The 27,561-nt window shown below is 44.0% G+C and overlaps 1 protein-coding gene and 1 pseudogene across 3 annotated transcripts; both read left to right on the forward strand.

Annotated features, from left to right (window-relative positions):
* The first annotated feature begins 217 nt into the window (after positions 1 to 217).
* Positions 218 to 11,425, forward strand: LOC121273961 (annotated as a pseudogene).
* Positions 11,426 to 23,826: 12,401 nt separating this feature from the next.
* Positions 23,827 to 27,311, forward strand: LOC121273972 (gastrula zinc finger protein XlCGF8.2DB-like). 3 transcript variants are annotated; one of them, XM_041181108.1, is made up of 2 exons: positions 23,827 to 23,887; positions 24,844 to 27,311. In XM_041181108.1, the coding sequence occupies exon 2, from the start codon at positions 25,210 to 25,212 to the stop codon at positions 26,152 to 26,154; it is 945 nt and encodes a 314-aa protein (XP_041037042.1). In that variant the 5' UTR covers positions 23,827 to 23,887; positions 24,844 to 25,209; the 3' UTR covers positions 26,155 to 27,311. The 3 variants fall into 3 exon arrangements, with proteins under 3 accessions (XP_041037042.1, XP_041037043.1, XP_041037045.1); XM_041181109.1 differs by lacking the exon at positions 23,827 to 23,887 and adding an exon at positions 24,186 to 24,336; XM_041181111.1 differs by lacking the exon at positions 23,827 to 23,887 and adding an exon at positions 24,413 to 24,434.
* The last annotated feature ends 250 nt before the right edge of the window (positions 27,312 to 27,561 follow it).

Below are 27,561 nucleotides of genomic sequence, written 5' to 3' on the forward strand. Positions count from 1 at the left end.
CCAAGTATTTATGGATTTCCACCTTGAATGCTCTTATGATGGAGAATGATGGATTCAATTCAAGTTTTAATCTGGAAAATGCACAAACAAGGTGCACATGAATTGAAAATTCACTTCATCACTGCTTGACAATCATGTTAACTGAACTTTCCACTGGCCCCGTGCTAAAGTCTGGTCGTTCTCTGACTGTTTAAAAATAAGAGATCACCTCTTTAAAATGGAGAAGAGGTGATTTTTTCTCTCTCGGAGGATCGTGATTCTTTGGAACTCTCTTCCTGAAAGTGTGGTGGAAGCAGAATCTTTGAATATTTTTAAGGCAGAGGTGGATAGATTCTTGATGAGCAAGGGGGGGGTGATATATTATTGGCGGGAAGAGGGATGCAGATTTGAGGTGACTGCCAGATCAGCCATGATCTTATTAAAAGGTAGAACAGGCTCAAGGGGGCATATACCCCTTCTCCTACTGCTTGTTAGTATGTTCATATGTTCGTCTTTTACTAACAAAAACTTAGTTTAAAAGTTCTATTTACGGGAAGAAATATTTGGTTCGCACTGCGGACTAAGGCTCCAGAGAGTTCACACTGAACTGTAGAGGATTGTTCTGCTATTTGCACCCAGGACAGAACTATAGCAGAAACCCTGCACTTTGTTTGTTATACCAATTGATAAATAATGTTATATCTTGACTCTGGCATCCAGTCGTCATCGGATCACAAACCATAATTTGCTGTGCAAAAGAAAAGGGCTTTCAATGGCGGCAAAACCACCCAGCATTCAAATGGGAGAAGAATGTGCCCTATCCTCAAAACAGCAGCTCCCTGCACATGCGCATTACTGTCTGTTTCATGAGCATGCGCGGTGCTGGTCTGTGACTGTAGCTGCTCATCGTGGTTACGAGAATAAAAACAGTTTTCCAGGTAATTCTGTGGTTACGAGAATGTTGAGTGGAGCAAACTAACAGAGTTAGTGGGTGTGTGAGGAGGAATGGAGCCAGCGGAGTGGGCAGGGAGGCTTCCTAAAGACACAGTGCAGGCAGCAGATCCCAAGTAACAAGGTACCGGTCTTGTGTTTGCAGAGAACAGGCCGAGAAAGTCTGGATTTCTCCCTTCGCCAGGCCCGGGGTAACGGCCGCCATCTTTCTAGGGGGCAATGTGCAGCAGGGCGCATGCGCGGTCATCCTGGTCCAGGTAGCAGAAGGAGAGAATGTTGTGAATTTCTATACTGGACTGACTGGGATGGATTTTGGAAACTCCTTTTACAGGGGGTTAGAAGGGGAGAATTTACACACAGCAAACTCAAACCCAGAGAAATGTTTGTCTCTTCTCAGTTTCTAATCTTGAACTTACAGTCTCCTTTTCCAATTCCTTTTACAGCAGGGCTGTAGAACTGAACCCAGCCAGAGCAGAGGGAGATAGAAAACTGGGAGAGGAAAGAAATGGTGGAGATTGGATCTCTTGGTTTGGATTTCTCATCACAGGAAGGAGAGTGTGTGTGGGACTGTGATTTACAGTTTGGGGTGGGGCAGGGGAGACGAGAGGAAAAAATATTCTGTAGCAAGTGTAATTGTCAATTACTAATTTCCATGCTGGACTGACAGTGATGACTTTTATTAACTCCTTTTACAGGGTCTTAGAAGGGAAGGATTTTCAGATGCTAAACATCATCAAATATTAAGATTTGTAGATTGGAAACGCAAACCAAACATCACATCAACATCTGACTGAGTCACTCGATTCATCAGGACCTGAATATAATTGACCTTTGAATGTGGAAGGGGAAATGTTTGACTGTTCTTTGTATGAGAAAAGATTTCAAACATCAGTGGGACTGGGAAAGCACCGAGACACACACACACCCGACTGAGAGTGTTCCAGTGAACTCACTGCGGAAAGATCTTTAACCAGTTCCAAAACCTGAATAAACATTGCACCATTCACAGTGGGGAGAAACTGTACACATGATCTCTGTGTGCGGATGAGAAAATGTGAGAATGGTGTGAAGCTATTCAGTTATCCATCCCAGCTGGAATTTCATTGACGCACTCACACTGGGGCCAGCACCATGGTGAAACCGTAGAAATGTGGGGACTGTGGGAAAGGATTCAATTATCCATCTCTGCTGAGAAGCCATCAACGTATTCACACTGGAGAGAAGCCGTTCACCTGCTCCGTGTGTGGCAAGGGATTCACTCAGTCATCCACTCTGCTGACACATCAGCGAGGTCACACTGGGGAGAGGCCCTTCAGCTGCACTTACTGTGTTAAGAGGTTCAGGTCTTCATCCCACCTGAGTGGACACCAGCGATTTCACACTGGGGAGAGGCCATTCACCTGCTCCGTGTGTGGAAAGGGATTCACTGTGCCCTCCAACCTACTAAAACACCAGCAAATTCACACTGAGGAGAGGCCGTTCAGCTGCAATTCCTGCGGAAAGAGGTTCAGGCATTCCTCTGACCTCACTGCACACCAGCGAGTTCACTCTGGGGAGAAACCATTCACCTGCTCTGTGTGTGCGAAGGGATTCACTCAGTCAGCCAGCCTTAAGTCACACCAGCGAGTTCACACTGGGGAGAAACCATTCACCTGCTCTGTGTGTGCGAAGGGATTCACTCAGTCAGCCAGCCTTCAGTCACACCAGCAAGTTCACACCAGCAAGTTCGCACTGGGGAGAAGCCATTCAGCTGCACTTCCTGTGGAAAGAGGTTCAGGTCTTCATCTAATCTTAAAGTACACAAGCGAGTTCACACTGGGGAGAGGCCATTCACCTGCACTGTGTGTGGGAAGGGATTCACTCAGTCAGCCAACCTGCTGTCACACCAGTGAATTCACAAGTGACTGCAGGGATTGGATTTTGCTGTTACTGCTGCTGTTAGTCACATCCAGGACTGATAGTCAGATAGTATTAGCTTTGATTCTGCTGATATTAACAACCCTATAACTGGCTGGAGTTTAATTTTCTGGATCTGTCACTGATTATCTGAGCTGCAGTGTCCCTTTTTAAAAGCACCATCTGTGATCTTTCCTCTTAATTCAAGAACTTGATTACAATAAAATTATGAATTTTTACTTCAATCCTAAACTGACCTTTGGAGCAAAGACTACAATTCAGTGTCTGAGAGGTTCCACTGATTAACATCTCCAATTAGAGAGTGCTGATTAATCCTTGCTGACAATTCTTACTGACTTGTACATTCCACACAGAGATACCTCCATGATGAAATTAATTTATCAAGGAACATAAGCAAAACAGTAAAATATTTTACATGCACATCGATAAAAGCTTCAGCAGTCAACACTGATATTGTTGAATCTTGGAAGGCGTTGAGTTCAATCATTTCTGACACAGCAGCAGCAACATTTGGGAAAGGTGGAGCCCACAACAAAGACTGGTTTGAGACCCACTCAGCAGAGATGAATCTGTCATTGAAGCAAAAAGCAAAGCCTGCCTGATTACAACATAAACCCAACAACTAGAACATTATGTAACTTGCAAGTAGCTAAGACAGTTGTTAAAAGACAGGGAGATACTATGTAAATAAACACTGGAACAGCCGACGTCAAGAAATCCAAACTGCCTGTGACAATGGAAATATACGTGCAGTGTATGATGTGCTTGGTCTGACCATCACCAAATGGAGGGTGAAGTTCTCACTGACAGACGTAAACAGATGTCCCATTGGGTTGAAACTGCTGTGAACTGTACTCCTGTGAGAAGGACATCTCCCAGTCTCTGTTTGACTCCCTCCTGCAGCTTCCTGTCATGATTGGGTTGGACGAGGAACCCTCATCACGTGAGCTCGAAAAGGCCATTAATTGATTAGCAAGCAGAAAGACACCCGGCAAGGATGACATTCCAGCTGAACTGCTCAAGCCCAGAAAGTCCCATCTACTGTCACAGCTTCATGAGCTCCTCCTTCTCTGTTGGGAGGTAAGATCCATTCCACAGGACACGTGTGTGACTGAAGAATGATCACAATATACAAAATGAAAGGTGACAGAGGAGATTGCAACAACTACAGGGACATCTCACTCCTCAGCATCACAGGGACGTCCTTCACTAGGGTCAGGCCTAAAAGACTCCATCTACTTGCAGACCGAGTGTATCCAGAAGCACAGTGCGGTTTCTGTGCTGGCAGATCTACAGTGGACATGATCTTCTCCATACGCCAGCTACAAGAGAAGTTTACAATTGGGATTGAATCTAAAAAGCTGCCAGCTTCTGTACTGAGAAAAGTGAAAGGTTATAATGACTGAGTAAAAGTAAACATTTAAGTATGAATCCCAATGAACTTGTACAATTGTAAAAGACATTGAAAAGTTGGATTCCCTAAAGATAAGCTTCAGCCTTGAGGTTCTGTTCTGGAGCTCACAAGCTGTGGGAAGCTCCACCCTCTTTAACTCTTTTCAGTCTCAGAAGGTTGAAGCTCCTTTTGCCTGTGAAAGTGAACTTTTTCAGTTTTATTTTTCTTCAGTTTTATTACCGTCATTTGGAAAGGTGCCTGGAGGAAGAAGAAAAAAATAACATTTGGGCAAAGCTGATAAAAATACCAAGAGAATTGGAAAAACAGAAATTGAAATGGGGTTTGGTTCATCCTTGATCTGAAAATGAAGTTACATAAAGTTGACACAAGTGTGCACATTTGAGAATGTTTCTTCAGCCCCTTTGCTAACAAGCTGAGAAGTTAACCCTTTCCACTGACAGCACGGTGACAATTCAAACAAAAGGCTTTGCTTTTTAAAGATTTGGCTTCATCCCATTTGTTATCATTCAGGACAAAATGCCTGAGAACAGGAGATATGGGAGTGATCTACAATCTGATTGCAAGTATCTGTACTTCTGTCTCTGATCTACAAACACCATATTATGTGAGTATTAAATGGGACAATATAGTTCCTGCAGTGCTCCTGAATGAGATAGAATAGTAATTCATGAAATGATGCATTTAGAATAAAAGATAAAGAAAATCACACCACCAGTTGGGAAATGGAATAATTCACCTGGGTATAGTTCAATGGAATAATCAATCTAATGTACATGTACATTCTAGTTAAAGTCAGGGAAGTGTAGATGAGAACAGTAAACAGAGATTTCTCTTGGTGATATTTGTGTCCTTGCCTCTGTATTTTAAAAGAAACTGAATTTGATAGTCTGGCCACTATCCGAGACTCCAGAAACAGGCAGGGTTAGATCAGCAAAGATCTTCAGGCAGACACCCCACTGATATTTTGATAAGATCACCTGAAAAACCAAGAGTGACTTGCGTAGGTTGGCACATGCAGCATGGTATTGGAATACAGTGTGAGTGTGCAGATGTGATATGTTCCATGTGGTGTAATTAACATGTGGAAATGCATGGTGACCCTGCACTGAAGAGCAGGTCCCAGACATGCCCAGCTACTCGACAACAGAACAACATGGAGTGATTATTGTGGAAAACTGAATGAGACATTTTAAATCATCAGGACATTAACACACACTCCATAGTGAAACTAACTATAAAACAATCAGCATTGAATTAAACACACTCATATCTATTAAACGGAATGAAGTTAAATTGAAGCGGGAAATAGAATCTGGATTTAGAAAATATCCACAAGGTGGATGCAGGTGAACAGAGAGCCGGAGAATCTTTAAAGTCCGTGCATGAACTTCTGTTTGAACCAGATATATTTACGACATGCCAATAATTTAGAATTGTGAGAGATGATCAACAGGTGGGGAGGATGAATCTGTAAGACCATAAGACATAGGAGCAGAAATTAGGCCATTCGGCCCATCGAGTCTGCTCTGCCATTCAATCGTGGCTGATAAGTTTCTCAACCCCATTCTCCCACCTTCTCCCCGTAACCTTTGATCCCCTTACCAATCAAGAACCTATCTATCTCAGTCTTAAGTACACTCAATGACCTGGCGTCCACAGCCTTCTGTGGCAATGAATTCCATAGATTCGCCACTCTCTGGCTAAAGATGTTTCTCCTCATCTCTGTTCTAAAAGGTCTTCCCTTTACTCTGAGGCTGTGCCCTCATGTCGTAGTCTCTCCTACTAATGGAAACATCCTCCCCACATCCACTCTATCCAGGCCTTTCTGTATTCTGTAAGTTTCAATCAGATCCCCCCTCATCCTTCTAAACTCCATCGAGTATAGACCCAGAGTCCTCAAAGTTACTCATATGTTAAGCCTTTCATTCCTGGGATCGTTCTCGTGAACCTCCTCTGGATCCTCTCCAGGGCCAGAACATCCTTCCTGAGATACGGGGCCCAAAATTGCTCACAATATTCTAAATGTGGTCTGACCAGAGCCTTATAAAGCCTCAGCAGCACATCCCTGCTTTTATATTCTAGTCCTCTCGAAATAAATGCCAAAATTGCATTTGCCTTCCGAACTACCGACTCAACCTGCAAGTTAACCTTAAGAGAATCCAGGACTAGGACTCCCAAGTCCCTTTGCACTCCAGATTTCTGAATTCTCTCTCCATTTAGAAAATAGTCTATGCCTCTATTCTTCCTACCAAAGTGCATGACCTCGCAATTCGTCACGTTGTATTCCATCTGCCACTTCTTTGCCCATTCTCCTAACCTATCCAAATCCTTTTGCAGCCTCCCCGCCTCCTCAATATTACCTGTCCCTCCACCCATCTTTGTATCATCTGCAAACTTAGCCAGGGTGCCCTCAGTTCCTTCATCTAGATCATTAATGTATAAAGTGAAAAGTTGTGGTCCCAACACTGACCCCTGCGGACCTCCACTAGTCACCGGCCGCCATCCTGAGAAGGACCCCCTTATCCCCGCTCTCTCCCTCCTGCCAGACAGCTAGTCATCTATCCATGCTAGTACCTTGCCTCTAACACCATGGGCTCTTATCTTACTGAGCAGTCTCCTGTGCGGCACCTTGTCAAAGGCCTTCTGAAAGTCCAAGTAGATAACATCTCTTGGCTCTTCTTTGTCTATCCTTCTCGGTACAGCCTCAAAGAATTCTATCCTATTTGTCAGACATGACCTCCCGTGATGAAACCATGCTAACTTTGCCCTATTTTATCATGCACTTCCAAGTATTCTGAAATCTCATCCTTAATAATGGACTCTAAAATCTTACCAACGACCGAGGTCAGGCTAATTGGCCTGTAATTTCCTGTCTTTTGCCTCACTCCCTTCTTAAACAGGGGGGTTACATCAGCAATTTTCCAGTCCTCTCGGACCCTTCCTGACTCCAGTGATTCCTGAAAGATCACCACTAACGCCTCCACTATCTCTTCAGCTATCTCCTTCAGAACTCTGGGGTGTAATCCATCTGATCCAGGTGATTTATCCACCTTCAAACCTTTCAGTTTTCCTAGCACCTTCTCCTTGGTAATGGCCACCATACTCAACTCTGCCCCCCGACTCTCTTGAACTTTGGGGATGTTACTCGTGTCTTCCACCACGAAGACTGATGCAAAGTACCCATTCAGTTCCTCCGCCATTTCTTTGTTCCCCACTACTACTTCTCCAGTGTCATTTTCCAGCGGCCCAATGTCCACTTTTGCCTCTTTCTTAACCTTTATATATCTAAAAAAACTCTTGCAATCTTCTTCTATATTACTGGCTAGTTTACCCTCATATTTAATCTTCTCCCTCCTTATTTCTATTTTAGTTGTCCTCTGTTGGTCTTTGTAGGCTTCCAAATCCCCTGGTTTCCCACTGCTCTTCGCCACATTGTATGCTTTCTCTTTAGCTTTTATGTTGTCTCTGACTTCTCTTGTCAGCCATGGTTGCCTCGTTCTCCTTTTAGTATGCTTCTTCTTCCTAGGGATGAATTTTTGCTGTGTCCCCCAATATTACTCCCAGAAACTCCTGCCATTGTTGTTCCGCTGTCTTTCCTGCTAGGTTCATCTCCCAGTCAATTCTGGCCAGCTCCTCCCTCATGCCTCTGTAGTTGCCTTTATTCAACTGTTATACCATTACATCTGATTCCAGCTTTTTCCTCTCAAATTGCAGGGTAAATTCTATCATATTATGGTCACTTCCTCCTAAGGGTTCCTTCACCTTAAGCTCCCTTATCAAATCTGCCTCATTACACATCACTAAATCTAGAATTGCCTGTTCCCTAGTGGGCTCCACCACAAGCTGCTCCAAAAAGCCATCTCGTAGACATTCCACAAATTCCTTTCCTTGGGATCCACTACCAACCTGATTTTTCCAGTCTACCTGCATATTGAAATTCCCCCATGATCACTGTAACCTTGCCTTTATTACACGCCTTTTCTATCTCCTGGTGTATCTTGTGCCCCACATCCTGACTACAGTTCGGAGGCCTGTACGTAACTCCCATTATGGTTTTTTCACCTTTGCTGTTCCTCAACTCTACCCACACAGATTCTACATCTTCTGACCCTACGTCATTTCTTGCTATCAATTTAATTTCATTTCTTACTAACAAAGCAACCCCACCCCTCTGCCAAACTGCCTATCTTTTCGATAGGATGTATATCCTTGGATATTTAGCTCCCAGTCCTGATCCCCTTGCAGCCATGTCTCCGTGATGCCCACCACATCATACCTGCCAATTTCAATCTGCGCCACAAGCTCATTTACCTTATTTCGTATACTGCGTGCATTCAGAAACAACTCCTTCAGTCTTGTATTTCCCTTCCCCTTTCTCATTGTCGTCCCTTTATCTGATGTGCTTGAAGTTAGATTCCCAGCCCTTTCCAAACACTCTGTCCTATTTTGTGTTCTGGGGACTTTAATAGCCTCTCCTGGGCTCTCCTTTCTTTTCAGTTTTTTCATAATTTTCCATGAAGTTGGATCCACCCCCCACACGTTAACCTGCTGCTTTGTTTCCCATCCGCTCCACGTCTACTTTGTCTGTCTCCTTTAGCATCTTATATACTTCAATTAGATCTCCTCTCATACTTCTAAACTCTAGCGAGTATAGGCATAAACTGCTCAATCTCTCCTCATTAAACAAGCCCCACATCTCTGGAATCAATCTAGTGAACCTCCTCTGAGCCTCCTCCAATGCAACTTACATCCTTCCTCAAGTAAGGGGACCAAAACTGTGCACAGTAATCCAGGTGCGGTCTCACAAATGCCTTGTACAGTTGCAGCAACACTTCCCTATTTTTATACTCTATTCCTTTAGCAATAAATGACAAAATTCCAATTGCCTTCCTTATTGCCTGCAGTACCTGCACACCAGCTTTCAGTGATTCATGCACGAGGACATCCAGATCCCTCTGCACTGGTGCATTCTGATGTTTCTCTCCATTTAAATAATAAGTCGCCTTTTTATTCTTCTGACCAAAATGGATAACCTCACACTTATATAGTGAGATGTAGCTCTATTAAGTCCATCTTCTTTACTCCCGCTCCTACTACCTCCTTCTCTTATTTTCTCTCTCTGTCAGACAGTGGAGTTGAAGCCCAAGATCAGCTATGCTCATTTCGAATGGTGGAGCAGCTCAATGAACCGTACGGTTTATTCCGGTTCCTATCTGTTATCTTAAGGAGGCCAGTGTCTTGTGTAGGCCCAGACCAAGTGGCAGGTTCCCTTCCCTGAAGGACATTAGTGAATCAGTTGGGTTTTTATGACAATCCAGCAGTTTTCATGGTCACTTTTTCCTCGTGCCGGCCCCACAAATTCCCAGATTCATTCAACTCAATTTCACAACCTGCCTTTGTGTTTTTGTGGGTTCTCTCTCATTCCTTTTTTCTATTTTAAATCAATTTCACAGGGTATTAGAAGGGGAGGATTTGCAGTTGTGAAACTGAAACCAAACATCACATCAGGATCTGAAGGAGTCGCCCAATTTATCATAATCTGATTTCGAACATGAAGGGAAAAAGCACTGTTCAAAGTGGGGAGAAACCATGGAAATGTGGAGGCTGTGAAGAGGGATTCAGATGCCCATCTGAGCTGGAAACTCATTGGCGCACTCACACTGGGGAGAGACCGTTCACCTGCTCCGAGTGTGGGAAGGGATTCACTCGATCATCCAACCTGCTGACACACCAGCGAATTCACACTGGAGAGAGACCATTCACCTGCTCTGAGTGTGGGAAGGGATTCAATCAGTCATCTGACCTGCTGAGACACCAGCGAGTCCACACTGGGGAGAGACCATTCACCTGCTCTGAGTGTGGGAAGGGTTTCACTCGATCGTCTGACCTGCTTAAACACCAGCGGGTTCACACTGGGGAGAGGCCATTCACCTGCTCTGAATGTGGAAAGGGATTCACTCAGTCATCCAACCTGCTGCAACACCAGCGAGTTCATACTGGGAAGAGGCCGTTCACATGTCCTGAGTGTGGGAAGGGATTCACTCGATCGACAGGGCTGCAACAACACCAGCGGGTTCACAAGGGGGAGAGGCCGTTCACCTGTTCCAAGTGTGGGAAGGGATTCACTCACTCATCCAACCTGCTGAAACACCAGCGAGTTCACACCGACGAAAGACCTTTTAAATGCCCAGACTGTGGGAAGAGCTTTAAAAGTACCCGGGACCTGATGTCCCATCAACGTGTTCACACTGACGAGAGACCGTTCAGGTGCTCTCACTGTGGGACTGGGTTCAAGCGAGCATCTCAACTCACTGGACACCAGTGAGTTCACACTGGAGAGTTCACCTACTCTAACTGTGGGAAGGGATTCATTCACTCAGTTATCGCACCTGTTGACACACCAGCGAGTTCACACTGGGGAGAGACCATTCACCTGCTCCCAGTGTGGGAAGGGATTCACTCACTCATCTAACCTGCTGAGACACCAGCGAATTCACACTGGGGAGAGACCGTTTAAATGCCCAGACTGCAGCAAGTGTTACAAAAGTTCCAGGGAACTGATGCATCATCAACGTGTTCACACTGACGAGAGATCGTTCAGGTGCTCTCACTGTGGGACTGGGTTCAGACGAGCATCTCACCTCACTGCACACCAGCGAGTTCACACTGAGGAGAGGCCGTTCACCTGCTCCCAGTGTGGGAAGGGATTCACTCAGTCATCTAACCTGCTGATACACCAGCGGGTTCACACATAAAGACAGTGATTGGATTTTACTTTTAATTACATTCAGGAGTGAACGATGTTCATTAGGGTCTGTTTCTCTGATGTTAAGTTATAGACATTAATGTCACGTTATAGGCATTAATGTTCTGGACAAAAGTCAAATAAATCAGCTTTGTATTACACACACAATATTGAGTCTTTTTAAGATCACAAGTAAATACAATGATGAGATTTTCCTGTTAATTCCACCCGGGACTGAACGATTTTCATTGGGGAGTATTTCTGCTGATGTTCATAAATTCCAGCCCAGTTATAGGTGTTAATATTCTGGATAAAAGTCAAATAAATCAGCTTTGTGTAAAACGCACTGTCTGGTGAATCTTGTTAATCTCTCTAACACAAGTTAGTTCCTTTTGAAGGGCCTCTCCCTCTCCCCTGTCTCCTCCACCCTCACCTCCAACAACAAGTGTGAGGAGCTTATGGAGCTTGTTTGTCACTAAGATTGAGACAATCCGATCAGCTGCCTCTGCTGCTTCCCTCCCTTCCAGTAGTCCACCGGGACAAACTATCTCTAAAACTCCCCCTTGTCCGAGCCCAGAATCCACATCTTTCCCCAGTTTCTTTCCCATCTCCCCTCATGCTGTCTCAGTGCTTATCTTGTCCATGAGACCCACCTCTGTTGCCTTAACCCTATTCACACTAAACTGTTGGCCACCCAACTTCTCCATCTCAACAATATCAGCTAATGTTTCTGTCTCTCTCCTGGTACTGTTCCCCTCACCTTTAAATCCACCATCATCACCCATCCTGAAAAAAAACTTTTTCCACAATCGTCATTGTAAACTACCGCCCCATCTCCAACCTCCCTTTCCTCTCCAAAGTCCTTGTACTTGGTGTCCCCCAAGGATCTATCCTTGGCCCCTCCTATTTCTCATCTCCATGCTGCCACTCGATGACATCATCCAAAAGCACCGTGTTAGTTTTCACATGTACACTGACAACACCCAGCTCTACCTCACCACCGTCCCTCTCCATTCCTCTGCTGTTACTAAATTATCAAACTGCTTATCCCACATCCAGTGTTGGATGCGCAGAAATTTCCTCCAATTAAAAATTGGGAAGACCAAAGTCATTGTCTTCGGTCACCACTACAAATCCCATTCCCTAACTACCGAGTCCATCCCTCTCCCTGGGAACTGTCCGAGGCTGAACCACACTGTCCACAATCTTAGTCTCATATTTGACTCCAAGGTGAGTTTCTGACCACATATCCACACCATCACTAATACCAGATATTGCAATCTCCATAATGTTGCCTGTATCCACACCACCCCAGCTCATAAGACCATAAGACATAGGAGCAGAAATTAGGCCATTCGGCCCATCGAGTCTGCTCCGCCATTCAATCATGGCTGATAAGTTTCTCAACCCCATTCTCCTGCCTTCTCCCCGTAACCTTTGATCCCCTTACCAATCAAGAACCTATCTATCTCGGTCTTAAATACACTCAATGACCTGGCCTCCACAGCCTTCTGTGGCAATGAATTCCATAGATTCACCACTCTCTAGCTATCTGCTGCTCAAACCCTCATTCATGTCCGTGTTACCTTTAGACTTGATGATTCCAATACATTCGTGGCCGGCCCCTCACATTCACCCCACCCCCATATGGAAACATGAGATCATCCAAAGCTCTGCTGTCCATGAGTTTTCTCACACCAAGTTCCATTCACTCATCACCCCTGTGCTCATTGACCGACACTGGCTCCTGGTCAAGGAATGGCTCAATTTTAAAATTTGTATCCTCATTTTCAAATCCCTCCATGGCCTTGTCACTCCCTATCTCTGTAATCTCCAGTCACATGTCCCTCTACGCTCCTCATTCTGCCCTCTTGAATACCCAGTATTATAATTATTCCATCATTGGTGGCTGTGCCTTGATGTGAAGCTTTTAAATTCCCTCCCTAAATGCGATGTGAGGGAACATTTTTTCACCCACAGGGAAGTTGAAGACTGGTACGAACTTCCTGAAAGGGCAGTAGAGGCAGGTTCGATTGAGGGATTCAGAAGGGAGCTGGGTTGCTATCTGAAAAGAGAGAATGTGCAAGGTTACAGGATAAGGCAGGGGAGTGGGACTAGGTGGAATGCTCTTTCAGAGAGCCAGTGGAGACTCGATGGACCGAATGGCCTCCTGCACTGTAAAGATTCTGTGATTATCCCTATTCTGGATTGGGGAAATATGCTCTATCTGTATGATTGCAGTGCTGTTAATAAAGTCAGTGTGAGACAATCTGTTGTCAGCTTGATTACCTGGTGTCTGAAACCACACAATTCAATATTTAGAGTCAACAAGATGAACAAGGAAACGCCTCATGGCCCAAAACTCCAGCTCGATATTCACAGGAGAAAGTCTGTTATCTAACACCTCGAGTGGACAAAACAGAGGAAGACCCCAACTGTAAGGAACCCTCGAAAATTTGTAAATATCTTTCAGATGCTGACAGGTTCCAGCTGTGTTTCCCTCACATTGAAGTGAATGGAAGGTGAGAGCGTGGTTATTCTAGAAATATAAAAAACACTAGTTAGAGCACAGTCCAGTTCTATTCAGCACTTTACAGGAAGGATGTGATCACACTGGAGAGGGCACAGAAAGATTTATCTGGATGATGCCAGGACTGGTGATTTTAACCCTGAGGAGGATTTGGAGAGGTGGGTGTTGTTTTCTTTGGAATAGAGGATGCTGAGGGGACGTTTAATTGATGTGTATAAAATGATGAGGGTCCCAGATAGATTGGATAGGAAGGACCTATTTCATTAACAGAGAGGTCAGTAACCAGGGGGCTGAGATTTAAAGTAATTGGTGGGAAGATTAGAGGGGAGTTGAGTAATGTTTTCACTTAGAGGGTGGTGGGGAACTTTAACTCACTATCTGAAGGGATGGTAGAGGCAGAAATACTCACATTTAAAAAGGACTGGGATATGCACCAGTCTTGCTGTAATCTACAAGACTACAGACCAAGAGCTGGAAAGTGGGATTGGACTGGATAGCTCATTTTCAACCAGTACAAACATGATGGGCTGAATGGCCTCCTCTGTGCTGTAAATTTCTCTGATTCTGTGCTGACAAGTGGTCCTCATGTTTTTATCCAAGACAGGCCTCAGCCCAGTCATTTGCTCCAAGTGTTGATGTGATGGGTCAAGTGAAGAGGTGCCAGGTATCTGGAGCAGCAGGAGCAGTAAATAAAATCGAGATGTCAGTGAATACTGATAAATTTTATCAGTATCTTGTTTCATTTTAATAACTTCTGCTGAGTGTGGCCCTCTCCCAGTGCCAGAATATTGGATCAGAGCCACCATGGAAAAGGATTTGACACCGGTGAGATAGACAATGTCAACCGGACCCTCAGTATCTCTGTAACCTCCTCCAGCCCCATAACCCTCTGTGTAAATACAAGATGCTGGATTACACCCTGAGATAGACAATGTCAACTTGATTCCCCTCATCCATCAGCACAGCAACTTCTTCACAAAACACAAACAGGTTTTCTAAGGTGTGACATTCTTTTCCAGAATCCATATTGAGGATCTCTAATGGATCCTTCTCTCCCCCAGTGATCAGAAACAGAATCAGAAACCTTCAAGCATCTTCCCTGTGATCGTGGCCACACTGATGGGCCTGTCATTTCCTGGCTCTGATTTGTCCCCGATTTGGAAAGTGCAAACACCATGAGCTACTTTCCGATCTCAGGGAACAATCGCTGACTCTATTGAGCTGTTGAAGATACGGACAAGAGGTTCACAGGGCACCTGTCACATCTCTTTAAACCCCCTTGGGTGGATATCATCTGGACCTGGAGCACCATCTAGTTTGAGATTTCCTATTTTCTCCAGGGTGACAATCCCTTTCTATTTTAATATTGATGATGTTATTGTCGACAGCACATCCCACAGCTGGAATCTGAGCATCATCCACAGGAGTGCAGACTGATGTGAAACAGTCATTTAACAGCTCTGTCATAGCCTGGCAATCTGATTCAATCTGTCCTCAACTGTCTTTCAGTGGCTCGAAACCACCTTTAACCATCTTCCCACTCCTGATGGAGCTAGGAAAGCTTTGCTGGTATTCCCACAATTATTCACCATCTTCTTTCCCAAAGATCTCTTCTCTAATGGCTGCTTTCCTCTCCCTCAATTGTGGGTGATATTGGTCCCAATTCTCCTGGACACTGAATTCATCTTGTTCCAAACTGGGTTCAGTGTCTGGCAGTTCAGGGAGTCGGGAATCATTCACCCCCTAGACCTACACTGAGAGGTAAAGCCCCAGACAGTTCCTCAGTAAGGATTCCTCTGGTTCCTCACCGTGTATTAGTCCAGATACTGAAACACTGCTTTCTCTCAATCCACTCCTGGAGGGCCCACTCCCCAAGCCTCCAACCTGCAGCAGGGTCAGTGCTGGAGCTATGCAGCGGGAGTGATCCCAGAATAACTTTGAGGGTCGCAATCACATGGATATTCAGGGATGAGTATTTTTAGTTATCCTGGTGTCTAACACACATCAATAAAACAGGGAACTCCAGGAAATGTGCTGCAGGTCTTTCTTTATCTGTTGTATAATTCTCCCAGCAGTTAACAGGTACCTCTGAAATCACTACCTGCTATTTTAATACAGAATTTTGCAAATTTATTTCAAATGGGTTTAATTCTGCCTTAAAGTAATCGATTTTGGTCTGTCACAAACACAGTAAATCTTCATAGAATAATTAGCACAGTCATTTTCAGACTGGAAATTTAAACCTGATTTTCCCTTTCAGTCAGAAACAGATCACAGTTTTACACCAATCTCTGATTTGACAGCACCGTTGTTCCTCCTGACTCTAAACACAGTTGTAAAGGAGCCTTCTGATCCGTGTCTAGGAGCTCTGAACCATGGAAGAGAGCGGCTGGGACACATTTCTTACACACCTCAGGATTAACCCACACGGGGGCTTTGCTGTCAGTGAAGAGAGATGAGAAAGAACAAAGTGCTGTTTGTCCCTCTCAGTGTGACCCTGAGGGACTGTGTCCAGGCTGAAGTTCTGTTCCTGCTGTGTGATCCACGACCCAGATTGTCCTTCCTGAGCTCCAGCCAGGTGATGTTAAATACCCAGGTGGGAAAGGCAAAAATCCACAACGTGTTTAAAATAAACCTGATTTATTTCACATTTATCCAGAATATTAAACTTCAGTTCAGTTACAGGGATTATGAACATCAACAGAAACAAACTCTAACTGTCAGAATGGTTCAGTCCTGGATGTGGTTAACAACAGCAGTAACAGCAGAATTCAATTCCTGCAGCTGCTTGTGAACTCACTGGGGTGTCAATAGGTGAGATGACTGAGTGAATCTCCTCCCACACACATAGCAGGTGAATAGCCTCTCCCCAACGTGAATGTGTTTGTGTCTCAGCACCCATTTTGCTTTTAAATCTCGGCTCATGGTCAGAACTTTGAAAAGCTTTCTGACCCATGTAAACGAGTCGATATGTTTAGATGAAAGCAAAATACTGCATATGTTGGAAATCTAAAATTAGAAACAGAAAATGCTGGAATAGCTCAGCAGGTCTGGCAGCATCTTTGGAGAGAGAAACAGAGTTAACGTTTCAAGTCAGTATGACTCCTCTTCAGAACTAATGGGTATGGAGGTGGGATGACGGAGTGAATCTCTCCCAAACAGAACAGATGAATGGTCTCCTCCACAGTGTGAGTGCACTGGTGAACACTGAGTTCACATGATCACTTGAACCCAGTCCCACAGAGAGAGCACTTAAACAGGCTCTGGTCAGTGTGAAACGTTGATGGAACATCAGCTCTACAGAACTTTTATAACTCTTTCTGCAATCTACACATTTAAAAGATCTTCCATCAGTGAGAATCCGTCCTCTCAAATGGAGCAGGTGAATGTCCTCTCCCCAGTGTGAACTCACTGGTGTTGCAGCAGGATGAACAATCACCTGAACCTCTATCCGCAGTGAGAGCAGATGAATGGAGTTGAACCGGAATGAATGCACTGGTGAACCATCAATGAATGTGGGTTTTTAAAGCTCTTGTCACAGTCTAAATAGGTGTTTCAGCAGGGTGGAAGAACTAATGAATCGACTTCCACACTTGAAGCAGGTGAATGGCCTCTCCCCAGTGTCAATTCGCTGGTGCACAGTGAGATTAAGTGATTGCCTGAACCCAGTCCAACAGAGAGAGCATCTGATCAGTCTGTTGTCAGTATGAACACACCCTGATATAGTCCCAGACCCGTCATTCAAACCCCCCAACTCCACCCAATTCGCAGCTCAACCTACCAGCTTGCAGCTTCCTGCACCTTAACCCCGCCCAGCCCAGGTGTGGGACAGTCCAAGGTGAGTCATTTGTGTAGCCAGGGGAGTGGGGGAGGGGTGACCTCCCACCTTGTGCTGTGTCCCAAATGGTTCCATTCTCCCCTTCCCCAGGGCCCTCTATATACAGCATGCAGACGGCTGATGGGCTTTGGGGATCCTCACTGACCTGCACAGTTATATTATCCTGCACCCCGCCCCCAATTCACTGTGTGAAAAGGTTGTTTATCCTTATTGCTGCTCCCCCATCGCCTAAACACCTTGTTTCATACAAGTCTTGTTTAAGACTTGTTTAATCCCAGGGCCACGGGGCAAAGGGAGGAAAGTCATAGAATCAGAGTTGTACAGCACAGAAACAGGCCCTTCGTCCCATCATGTCCGTGCTGGCCATCAACACCCATCTATTACAATCCCATTTTCCAGCACTTGGCCCATAGCCCTGAGGTGGCACGAGGAAAATTATTCCTTCAGTGGACAACACAGACAGGATGGGCCAAATGGCCTCCATTGTGCTGTAACCATTCAAGAATTCTCTGAGGTGTCTTTATCCCGCTGCTCCATTCCCAGTGATTCCCGCCTTCCGCTATTGTCCCTGGCTCCCTGTTTAATCAAGTAATTCCTCCCTTTCCTCTACTCACCCTGTGCAGTGTGTGTGTCAGGCTTCCTCTAGACACCTCCCCCCAACACCATCCCGGCCCCTTTAACCATCAGCAGCTTCCTGCTTGTCTGGTTTTAGTTTAAATTTACAGAATTGAAGGATTTAGATTCAAGCTCGCCTTAACTGACTGCTCTAAATTGGAAAATGTTTGTCCCTCACACCTGGATAGTTCATTTTGTTATAAGTCATACCAAAAATGCAGTTACTCTCCTCAATTGAAGAGGCTCCTCATTTTAATCCGCACCAGACCCGAACTTAAAACAGTGAACATTATCCCCCAGACCTGAATATAAAACAGTGAACATTATCCCCCAGACCCGAATATAAAACAGTGAACATTATCCCCCAGACCCGAATATAAAACAGTGAACACTATCCCCCAGACCCGAATATAAAACAGTGAACATTATCCCCCAGACCCGAATATAAAACAGTGAACATTATCCCCCAGACCCGAATATAAAACAGTGAACATTATCCCCCAGACCCGAATATAAAACAGTGAACATTATCCCCCAGATCTGAAAATAAAACAGTGAACATTACCCCCCGACCCGAATATAAAACAGTGAACATTATCCGTCACACTCGAATATAAAACAGTGAACATTATCCCCCAGTTCTGAAAATAAAACAGTAAACATTATCCCCCAGAACCGAATATAAAACAGTGAACATTATCGCCCAGACCCGAATATAATACAGTGAACATTATCCCCCAGACCCGAATATAAAACAGTGAACATTATCCCCAGACCCGAATATAAAGCAGTGAACATTATCCCCCAGACCCGAATATAAAACAGTGAACATTATCCCCAGACCCGAATATAAAACAGTGAACATTATCCCCAGACCTGAATATAAAACAGTGAACATTATCCCCCAGACCCGAATATAAAACAGTGAACATTATCCCCAGACCCGAATATAAAACAGTGAACATTATCCCCCAGACCCGAATATAAAACAATGAACATTATCCCCCAGACCCGAATATAAAACAGTGAACATTATCCCCCAGACCCGAATATAAAACAGTGAACATTATCCCCCAGACCCGAATATAAAACAGTGAACATTATCTCCCAGATCCGAATATAAAACAGTGAACATTATCCCCCAGACCCGAATATAAAACAGTGAACATTAAACCCAGATCTGAATATAAAACAGTGAACATTATTCCACAGACCCGAATATAAAACAGTGAACATTATCCCCCAGACCCAAATATAAAACAGTGAACTTTATCACAAAGATCTGAGTATAAAACAGTGAACATTATCCCCCAGACCCGAATATAAAACAGTGAACATTATCCCCAGACCCGAATATAAAACAGTGAACATTATCCCCAGACCCGAATATAAAACAGTGAACATTATCCCCCAGACCCGAATATAAAACAGTGAACATTATCCCCCAGACCCGAATATAAAACAGTGAACATTATCCCCCAGACCCGAATATAAAACAGTGAACATTATCCCCCAGACCCGAATATAAACAGTGAACATTATCCCCCAGACCCGAATATAAAACAGTGAACATTATCCCCAGACCCGAATATAAAACAGTGAACATTATCCCCCAGACCCGAATATAAAACAGTGAACATTATCCCCAGACCCGAATATAAAACAGTGAACATTATCCCCCAGACCCGAATATAAAACAGTGAACATTATCTCCCAGACCCGAATATAAAACAGTGAACATTATCCCCAGACCCGAATATAAAACAGTGAACATTATCCCCCAGACCCGAATATAAAACAGTGAACATTATCCCCAGACCCGAATATAAAACAGTGAACATTATCCCCCAGACCCGAATATAAAACAGTGAACATTATCCCAGATCTGAATATAAAACAGTGAACATTATCCCCAGACCCGAATATAAAACAGTGAACATTATCCCCCAGACCCGAATATAAAACAGTGAACATTATCCCCCAGACCCGAATATAAAACAGTGAACATTATCCCCCAGACCCGAATATAAAACAGTGAACATTATCCCCAGACCCGAATATAAAACAGTGAACATTATCCCCAGACCCGAATATAAAACAGTGAACATTATCCCCCAGACCCGAATATAAAACAGTGAACATTATCCCCGATCTGAATATAAAACAGTGAACATTATCCCAGATCTGAATATAAAACAGTGAACATTATCCCCCAGACCCGAATATAAAACAGTGAACATTATCCCCAGACCCGAATATAAAACAGTGAACATTATCCCCAGACCCGAATATAAAACAGTGAACATTATCCCCCAGACCTGAATATAAAACAGTGAACATTATCCCCCAGACCCGAATATAAAACAGTGAACATTATCCCCCAGACCCGAATATAAAACAGTGAACATTATCCCAGATCGGAATATAAAACAGTGAACATTAACCCCCAGACCCAAATATAAAACAGTGAACATTATCCCAGATCTGAATATAAAACAGTGAACATTATCCCAGATCTGAATATAAAACAGTGAAACTTATCCTCAGACCCGAATATAAAACAGTGAACATTATCCACAGACCCTAATATAAAACAGTGAACATTATTCCACAGACCCAAATATAAAACAGTGAACATTATCCCCCAGACCCGAATATAAAACAGTGAACATTATCCCCCAGACCCGAATATAAAACAGTGAACATTATCCCCCAGACCCGAATATAAAACAGTGAACATTATCCCCCAGACCCGAATATAAAACAGTGAACATTATCCCCCAGACCTGAATATAAAACAGTGAACATTATCCCAGATCCGAATATAAAACAGTGAACATTATCCCCCAGACCCGAATAAAAACAGTGAACATTATCCCCCAGACCCGAATACAAAACAGTGAACATTATCCCCCAGACCCGAATATAAAACAGTGAACATTATCCCCAGACCCGAATATAAAACAGTGAACATTATCCCCCAGACCCGAATATAAAACAGTGAACATTATCCCCCAGAACCGAATATAAAACAGTGAACATTATCCCCCAGACCCGAATATAAAACAGTGAACATTATCCCCCAGACCCGAATATAAAACAGTGAACATTATCCCCCAGACCCGAATATAAAACAGTGAACATTATCCCCAGACCCGAATATAAAACAGTGAACATTATCCCCAGACCAGAATATAAAACAGTGAACGTTATCCTCCACTCCCGAATATAAAACAGTGAACATTATCCCCCAGAGCCGAATATAAAACAGTGAACATTATCCCCAGACCCGAATATAAAACAGTGAACATTATCCCCCAGACCCGAATATAAAACAGTGAACATTATCCCCCAGACCCAAATATAAAACAATGAGACTGGAGTTTCTTGAGGCCGAGACGTTTGTTGTCGATGAGGTAAATTAATTCGGGACAATATCTTTAAAAATTCTCACAGTTTACAATCCTGACATGAATCTGAAAATGCTGCAATTCCTCAGCAGGTCAGGCCTTCATCTGTGGAGAGAGAAACAGAGTTAATGTGACAGCTTTGTGACCTTTCATCTGAACTGAGAATATATAGAAATGTAGCAGTTCATTGCCAGGTCAAAAAGAGACACTTTACAGACTTCGGGAATCAAATTGACTTCAACAATTTTCTCTCATAATCTCTGCCTCCATTTGTTTCTTGTTTCTTTAAGTCTTTGTTTTCCTTTCTCATTTCTCTATCATTGTCTCCACATTGTTTTCAGACTGTTGTTATCGTGCCATTCACACCCAATCTAGACACGTCTTTTGTTTTTTTTAATGGGGCCATTACCACTCCTTTTGACCTTACATCATGAAACCTTTTGTCAGTTAATCTGTACCGCCCTGCAGCCTTTCATAGACCTTTCCTTCTGTTCCTCTTCCCACCTCCCCCATTTCACTGGGTCACAGACCTGAAACGTCAATTCTGTTTCTCTCTCCACAGATTCTTCCAGACCTGCTGGTGTGTTTCCAGTTTTTACTGCTTTCATTTCATATTTTAAGCATCGCAGTATTGTTCGTTTTTCCATTCCAAGCACTCTACCTGATATTATTAATAACTCAATTCAGTTACTGATAAATTAATTTGTTATCTGTACTTTTGTCTTGAAATCTGATTAATTATTGAGGTACTTATCAGTTATCAGTGTCTTTAAATATTATTACAATTTCATCACTTTTCTCATTTTCCTCACAACAGAGAATGTTGATGAGGGTAACACGGTTGATGTGAACATGAACTGCTAAACGGTATTTGATACAGCGCCAAGTAACAGGCTTGTCAGCAAAGTTAAAGCCCATGGGGCAGAGGCAGCATTAGCTGCGTGACAGGAAACAACACGCATGGTGAACGGTTGTTTTTTCAGATTGAAGAAAAATATAGAGTGGGATCACAAGGAGTAGGTGTTAAGACCACTGTTTTCTTGATATATATTAATGACATAGACTTGTGTGTGCAGGGCAAAATTTGAAAACAAAGCCAAATTTTCAAGTTGAGTTTACAGTGAGAAGCATAGTGATAAACCTCAAGAAGACATAGACAGGATGAAGGAATGGGTAGGCATGTGGCCAGTAAAATATAATTCAGAGAGGTGTGAAGTGATTTATTTTGGTAGGGAGAATGAGGAGAGACAAAATAAAATAAAGGGTACAATTGTAAAAGGGTGCAGGAGTAGGGTAATCTGGAGCTATATGTGCATACGTCATTGAAGATGGCAGGGCAGACTAAAAAAGCAGTGAATAAAGCATGTGGAATGGGGAATAAAGTAGAAAATCAACAAGTTAGAATAAACCTGAATAAACACTGGCTTAGTTCCAACTGCAGTATTGTGTCCAATTCTGAGCACCTCACTTCAGGATGAATATGAGGCATTACAGAATGTGCAGAAAAGATTCACGAGAGATGATGAACTTCAGTTAGGTGAAGTTGGGTTTGTTTTCCTTGGAAGGGGAACCGTTCTCTTGCATCTCTCCTGGGCCCTCTGACTTCAATTCCTTCTGAAATTGCAGCCATTCAGTGCCAGGGTTGTTAAAAACTTTCTTTCATGGAATGTGGGCAAGGCCAGCATTTGTTGCCCATCCCCAACTGCCCTTGAAGCAAGTGGCTTGCCACACCATTTCAGAGGGCCACTCAGAGTAACCACATTTCGGTAGATCTGGAATCACATGTGGGCCACACCAAGTAAGGATGGCAGATTTCCTTCCCTGAAGGATTTTTGAGAACTGAGGCTAGCTTTCAATTCCAGATTTATTAATTGAATTTAAATTCCACCAACTGCCGCGGTGGGACTTGAAACAAAGTCTGCAGGCTGGTCTTGTCGATTACCAGTTTAGTGACGTTTCCATGATACCACCATCTCCCACAACATATATTTAAATATTATTTTGTAAGTGGTTTAATATTTGCGAATATTTTGCTTCATATAGCTTCTATAATGAGTTTCAGACAGATCTGTGCCAAGTGGACGTGGTGTTTAAAGGTCGTTCATTTCGCCTTTTGCATGTCGTTGTTCAGTAAAGATACAGAGAATGATGTCCCCCTCTTTAAGTATCTATTGAGGACACTCAGATAGTCAATTCCTACTCCCCTTCTTCTGGGTGGATAATGGATGCTGTATACATTTAAGTTTCTGAACAATTTGATTGCTAATTTTATTGAGTGGCCACTGCCCCAATCTCATCACCGCAATAAAATGACCATTTCTGATTGGACATTCAATGGTGATACCTTTACCCAGCATTCCCCGCGGTGGTGACTATCCGCTATCCACACCACTGGAGAGCGGTGCGCAGGCGCAGTGATGGACAGTGAGCATGCGCAGTGTCAGTGATGACGATGGGGAGTGAAGCTCCTCGGCCACATCTGCAGCCGGTGAGGATGTGGAAACGCGGCGGGAGCGATGGAGCCGGGAGATGGACGGGGAGGGTTTATAAACACCTGGTGAAGGTCCCGGGTTGGCATCTCCGGATCTTTTTCTCGAGCCCACAACAACATGATTGACTCTGAAATGACCCCTGAACTAGGGCATCGAGGGATGGGTAATAAATTCTGGCCCGGCCGGTGACGCCCACATCCCAGGAACGAATAAAAAAATAATAAAACCAGGCTCAGGTTAACGGCCGCCATCTTGTTTCAGCAGGGGGTAGGGCGCATGTGCGGCCACGTTGGTGATGTCACAGTGAGTGGGCGGGGCCTCAGGGTTCGGGTTCCCAACCGGGTCCTAGTTTCCGGGACAATGTTAGGATACAGGTTTTGAAGCAGCTTCACCCAGTCCCAGGCTGCAGGTGATGTTTGCAGCCGAGAAGAGTCCATGGGCCAGGGTGAGAGGTTGCAGCCCCTGCAGAGTTACCTGAAGGACTCATCCTCAACTTTTGGTGACACTTCAGCCCCACGCTCCTAATCTTTGGCCAGTGTGAAGGTGGGGTGTAATTCTTCATGGGCCTGGTTAAGAGAGGAATTTGTAGATCCAGGATGGGTGACACACACGTGGGTCTGGTCACATTGGCTGCCAGCCTCTCTTCGTGGTCTTGTCCGTGCCTGGGTGTCCCTGATGAGGGAACGTGCAGTGTCCATCAATACGCCTGATACCTCCCACAGCCGGTGGGCATCTCAGGGTACAGAGTGCCTCATAGACACTGGAAAAAACATTGTGGTTTAGTTAGGAAGGTTGCCTTTGCTTTTTTTTGGGAATTATTTGCTGATTTGGGCTTCTTTCAGTTTGATTGACCATATGTTTGGGGAAAGAATGTGCAAAAGAAACTCGCATTGTCTGTTTTGAATTTCTATCCTGTACTTGCCGTGATGGTTTTTGTAAATTCCGTTTACAGGGTGCAAGAGGGAGATCATTTACACACGGGATACTCAAACCAAACATCACATCAAGATCTGACAGAATCACTCGATTCATCAAGACCTGAATATCATGGATCTTTGACTGTGGAAGAGGAAATGTTTGTCTGTTCTGACTGTGGGAAAAGAATTCAAACATCAGTGTGACTGGAAAAGCACCGAGACACACACACACCCGAGTCAGAGTTTTCCAGTGAGCTGACTGTGGAAAGAGCTTTAACCAGTTACACAACCTAAAGAATCATTGCACCATTCAGAGTGGGAAGAAAGCAGACATTTGTTCTGTGTGTGGATAAGGCTCCAACTGATCATCAAATTTGGAGAGACAGAGGGACACAGGCACCATGGAGAAACCGTGGAAATGTGAGGACTGTGGGAAAGGATTCAATCGTCCATCCCGACTGGAAAACCATCGACGCAGTCACACTGGGGAAAGGCCATTCACCTGCTCCGAGTGTTGGAAGGGATTCACTCAGTTATCCAACCTGCGGACACACCAGCAGATACACACTGAAGAGAGACCATTCACCTGCTCCGAGTGTGGGAAGGGATTCACTCAGTCATCAAACCTGTTGACACACCAGCGAATTCACACAGGGGAAAGACCATTCACCTGCTCCAATTGTGGGAAGGGATTTACTCAGTTATCCACCCTGCTGAAACACCAGCGAGTTCACACTGGAGAGAGACCATTCACCTGCTCTAAGTGTGGGAAGGGATTCACTCAGTCATCAAATTTGCTGACACACCAGCAAGTTCACACCGGAGAGAGGCATTTCACCTGCACAGTATGTGGGAAAGGATTCACTGTGTCCTCTGACCTGCTGAAGCACCAGCGAATTCACACTGAGGAGAGGCCGTTTAGCTGTACTTCCTGTGGAAAGAGATTCAGGTCTTCTTTCAACTTCAAAGTGCACCAGCGAGTTCACACTGGGGAGAGGCCCTTCACCTGCTCCGAGTGTGGGAAGGGATTCATTAAATCATCCAACCTACTGATACACCAGCGAGTTCACACTGGGGAGAGGCCATTCACCTGCTCCGAGTGTGGGAGGAAATTCACTCAATCATCCAACCTGCTGACACACCAGCGAATTCACACTGAGGAGAGGCCGTTCCACTGTACTTCCTGTGGAAAGAGATTCAGGTCTTCATTCCACCTCAGTGAACACCAGCCAATTCACACTGGGGAGAGGCCCTTCACCTGCTCCAAGTGTGGGAAGGGATTCACTCAGTCATCCAACCTACTGAGACACCAGCGAGTTCACATTGGGGAGAGGCCGTTCATCTGATCCAAGTGCAGGAAGGGATTCACTTGGTCATCCCACCTGCTCAGACACCAGTGAATTCACAAGTGACTGCAGGGGTTGGATTCTATTGTTGCTGCTGTTAACCACATCCAGGGCTGAAGCATATTCCTTCTGACAGTTGTGGTTTGGTTCTGCTGATGTTAATAATCCCTGTAACAGGTCTAAAGTTTAATATTCTGTACCAAAACTGATTGTGTTCTCGGGGCCGCAGTGTCCCTTTATGAACAGCTGTCTCTGACTTTTCCCCATAATTCAGGAACTCTTGTCAGAAATTAGTTTACAACAAAATTTTGATATTTTACTTCAATCCCAAATTGATCTTTGGCACGAACTCTACAATTCATTGTCTGAGAGGTTTTGATCAGGCAGATAGAGAGAGAGTGTTTCCTCTTGTGGGGAAGAGCATAACTAGAGACCATAAATATTGGATAGTCACCAATAAATCAAATTGAGAATTCAGAAGAAACTTCTTTACCCAAAGGGTGTTGAGAAAGTGGAACTTATTACCACTGGGAGTGGTAAAAATGAATCGTATAGCTTTTGTTTAGTTGAAAAGAGTGCAATATGTGGATGTGTTCATTTATTTGTGCAAAGGACAGGGCCCTGTGTGTGAATATATGTAGTTTCTAGCACATGTAAGTGAGACACATTGTGAGACCGACTGATAATCTTAAATTGGTTGTTCGTGTAATTCTCAGCACAGTCAGGATTGTTGAGTAGGTGTTGTCTAATCATGGAATGACATCTAATATTATTTAAGAGAAAGCTAGGCAAGCACAAGAGAGGGGAATAGATGGTTACAATGATACATTTTGATGAGGAATGATAGGTGGAGGCTCTGAAGGAGCTTAAACACCAGCATGGACTGGCTGGGCCGAATGGCCTCTTTCTGTGTCATGTGTCAGATGTAATTACACTGCTGAAGGGTCTGGTCCTAATTTTTAGACTATCCCACCTATTCCTAGATTGTCTAACCAGTGGAAATAATTTCTATTTACCCTCTGTTCCCCTTAATATGCTCGATCCGGCTTTTACTGACACTGTTAATCACATCCAGAACTGAACCATGTACATTCTGACAGTTGGGGTTTATTTCTACTGGTGATAATAATCTCTGTAACTGGGTTGGAGTTTAATATCTTGATATTTGTTAAATAAACCAACTTTTGTTTGAAAGTCTCAGAATGTCAAGTCCTTGATTTCTCCAGGATATGAGGAGACTAATTGATGTCCTGTTACTGACTGCTCCATTTTTGTATCTTTTCTTCTTCCAAATCTAGATTCTTTCAGTTCTCATACCATTGGTTACCCTCATGGACAATTCCCAGCTCCCAATATCTCCCAGAGAGCCTCTTTTCACCTTGGGATCCAGAGAAGTATCGGTATTAA

This window comes from Carcharodon carcharias, assembly GCF_017639515.1.
Source record: "Carcharodon carcharias isolate sCarCar2 chromosome 27 unlocalized genomic scaffold, sCarCar2.pri SUPER_27_unloc_7, whole genome shotgun sequence".
Classification (NCBI taxonomy): Eukaryota; Metazoa; Chordata; class Chondrichthyes; order Lamniformes; family Lamnidae; genus Carcharodon; species Carcharodon carcharias.

Bases quoted from the DNA above. Each gene is read 5' to 3' on its own strand.
- LOC121273972 (XM_041181108.1), top strand. From the start codon at position 25,210: ATGGAGAAACCGTGGAAATGTGAGGACTGTGGGAAAGGATTCAATCGT.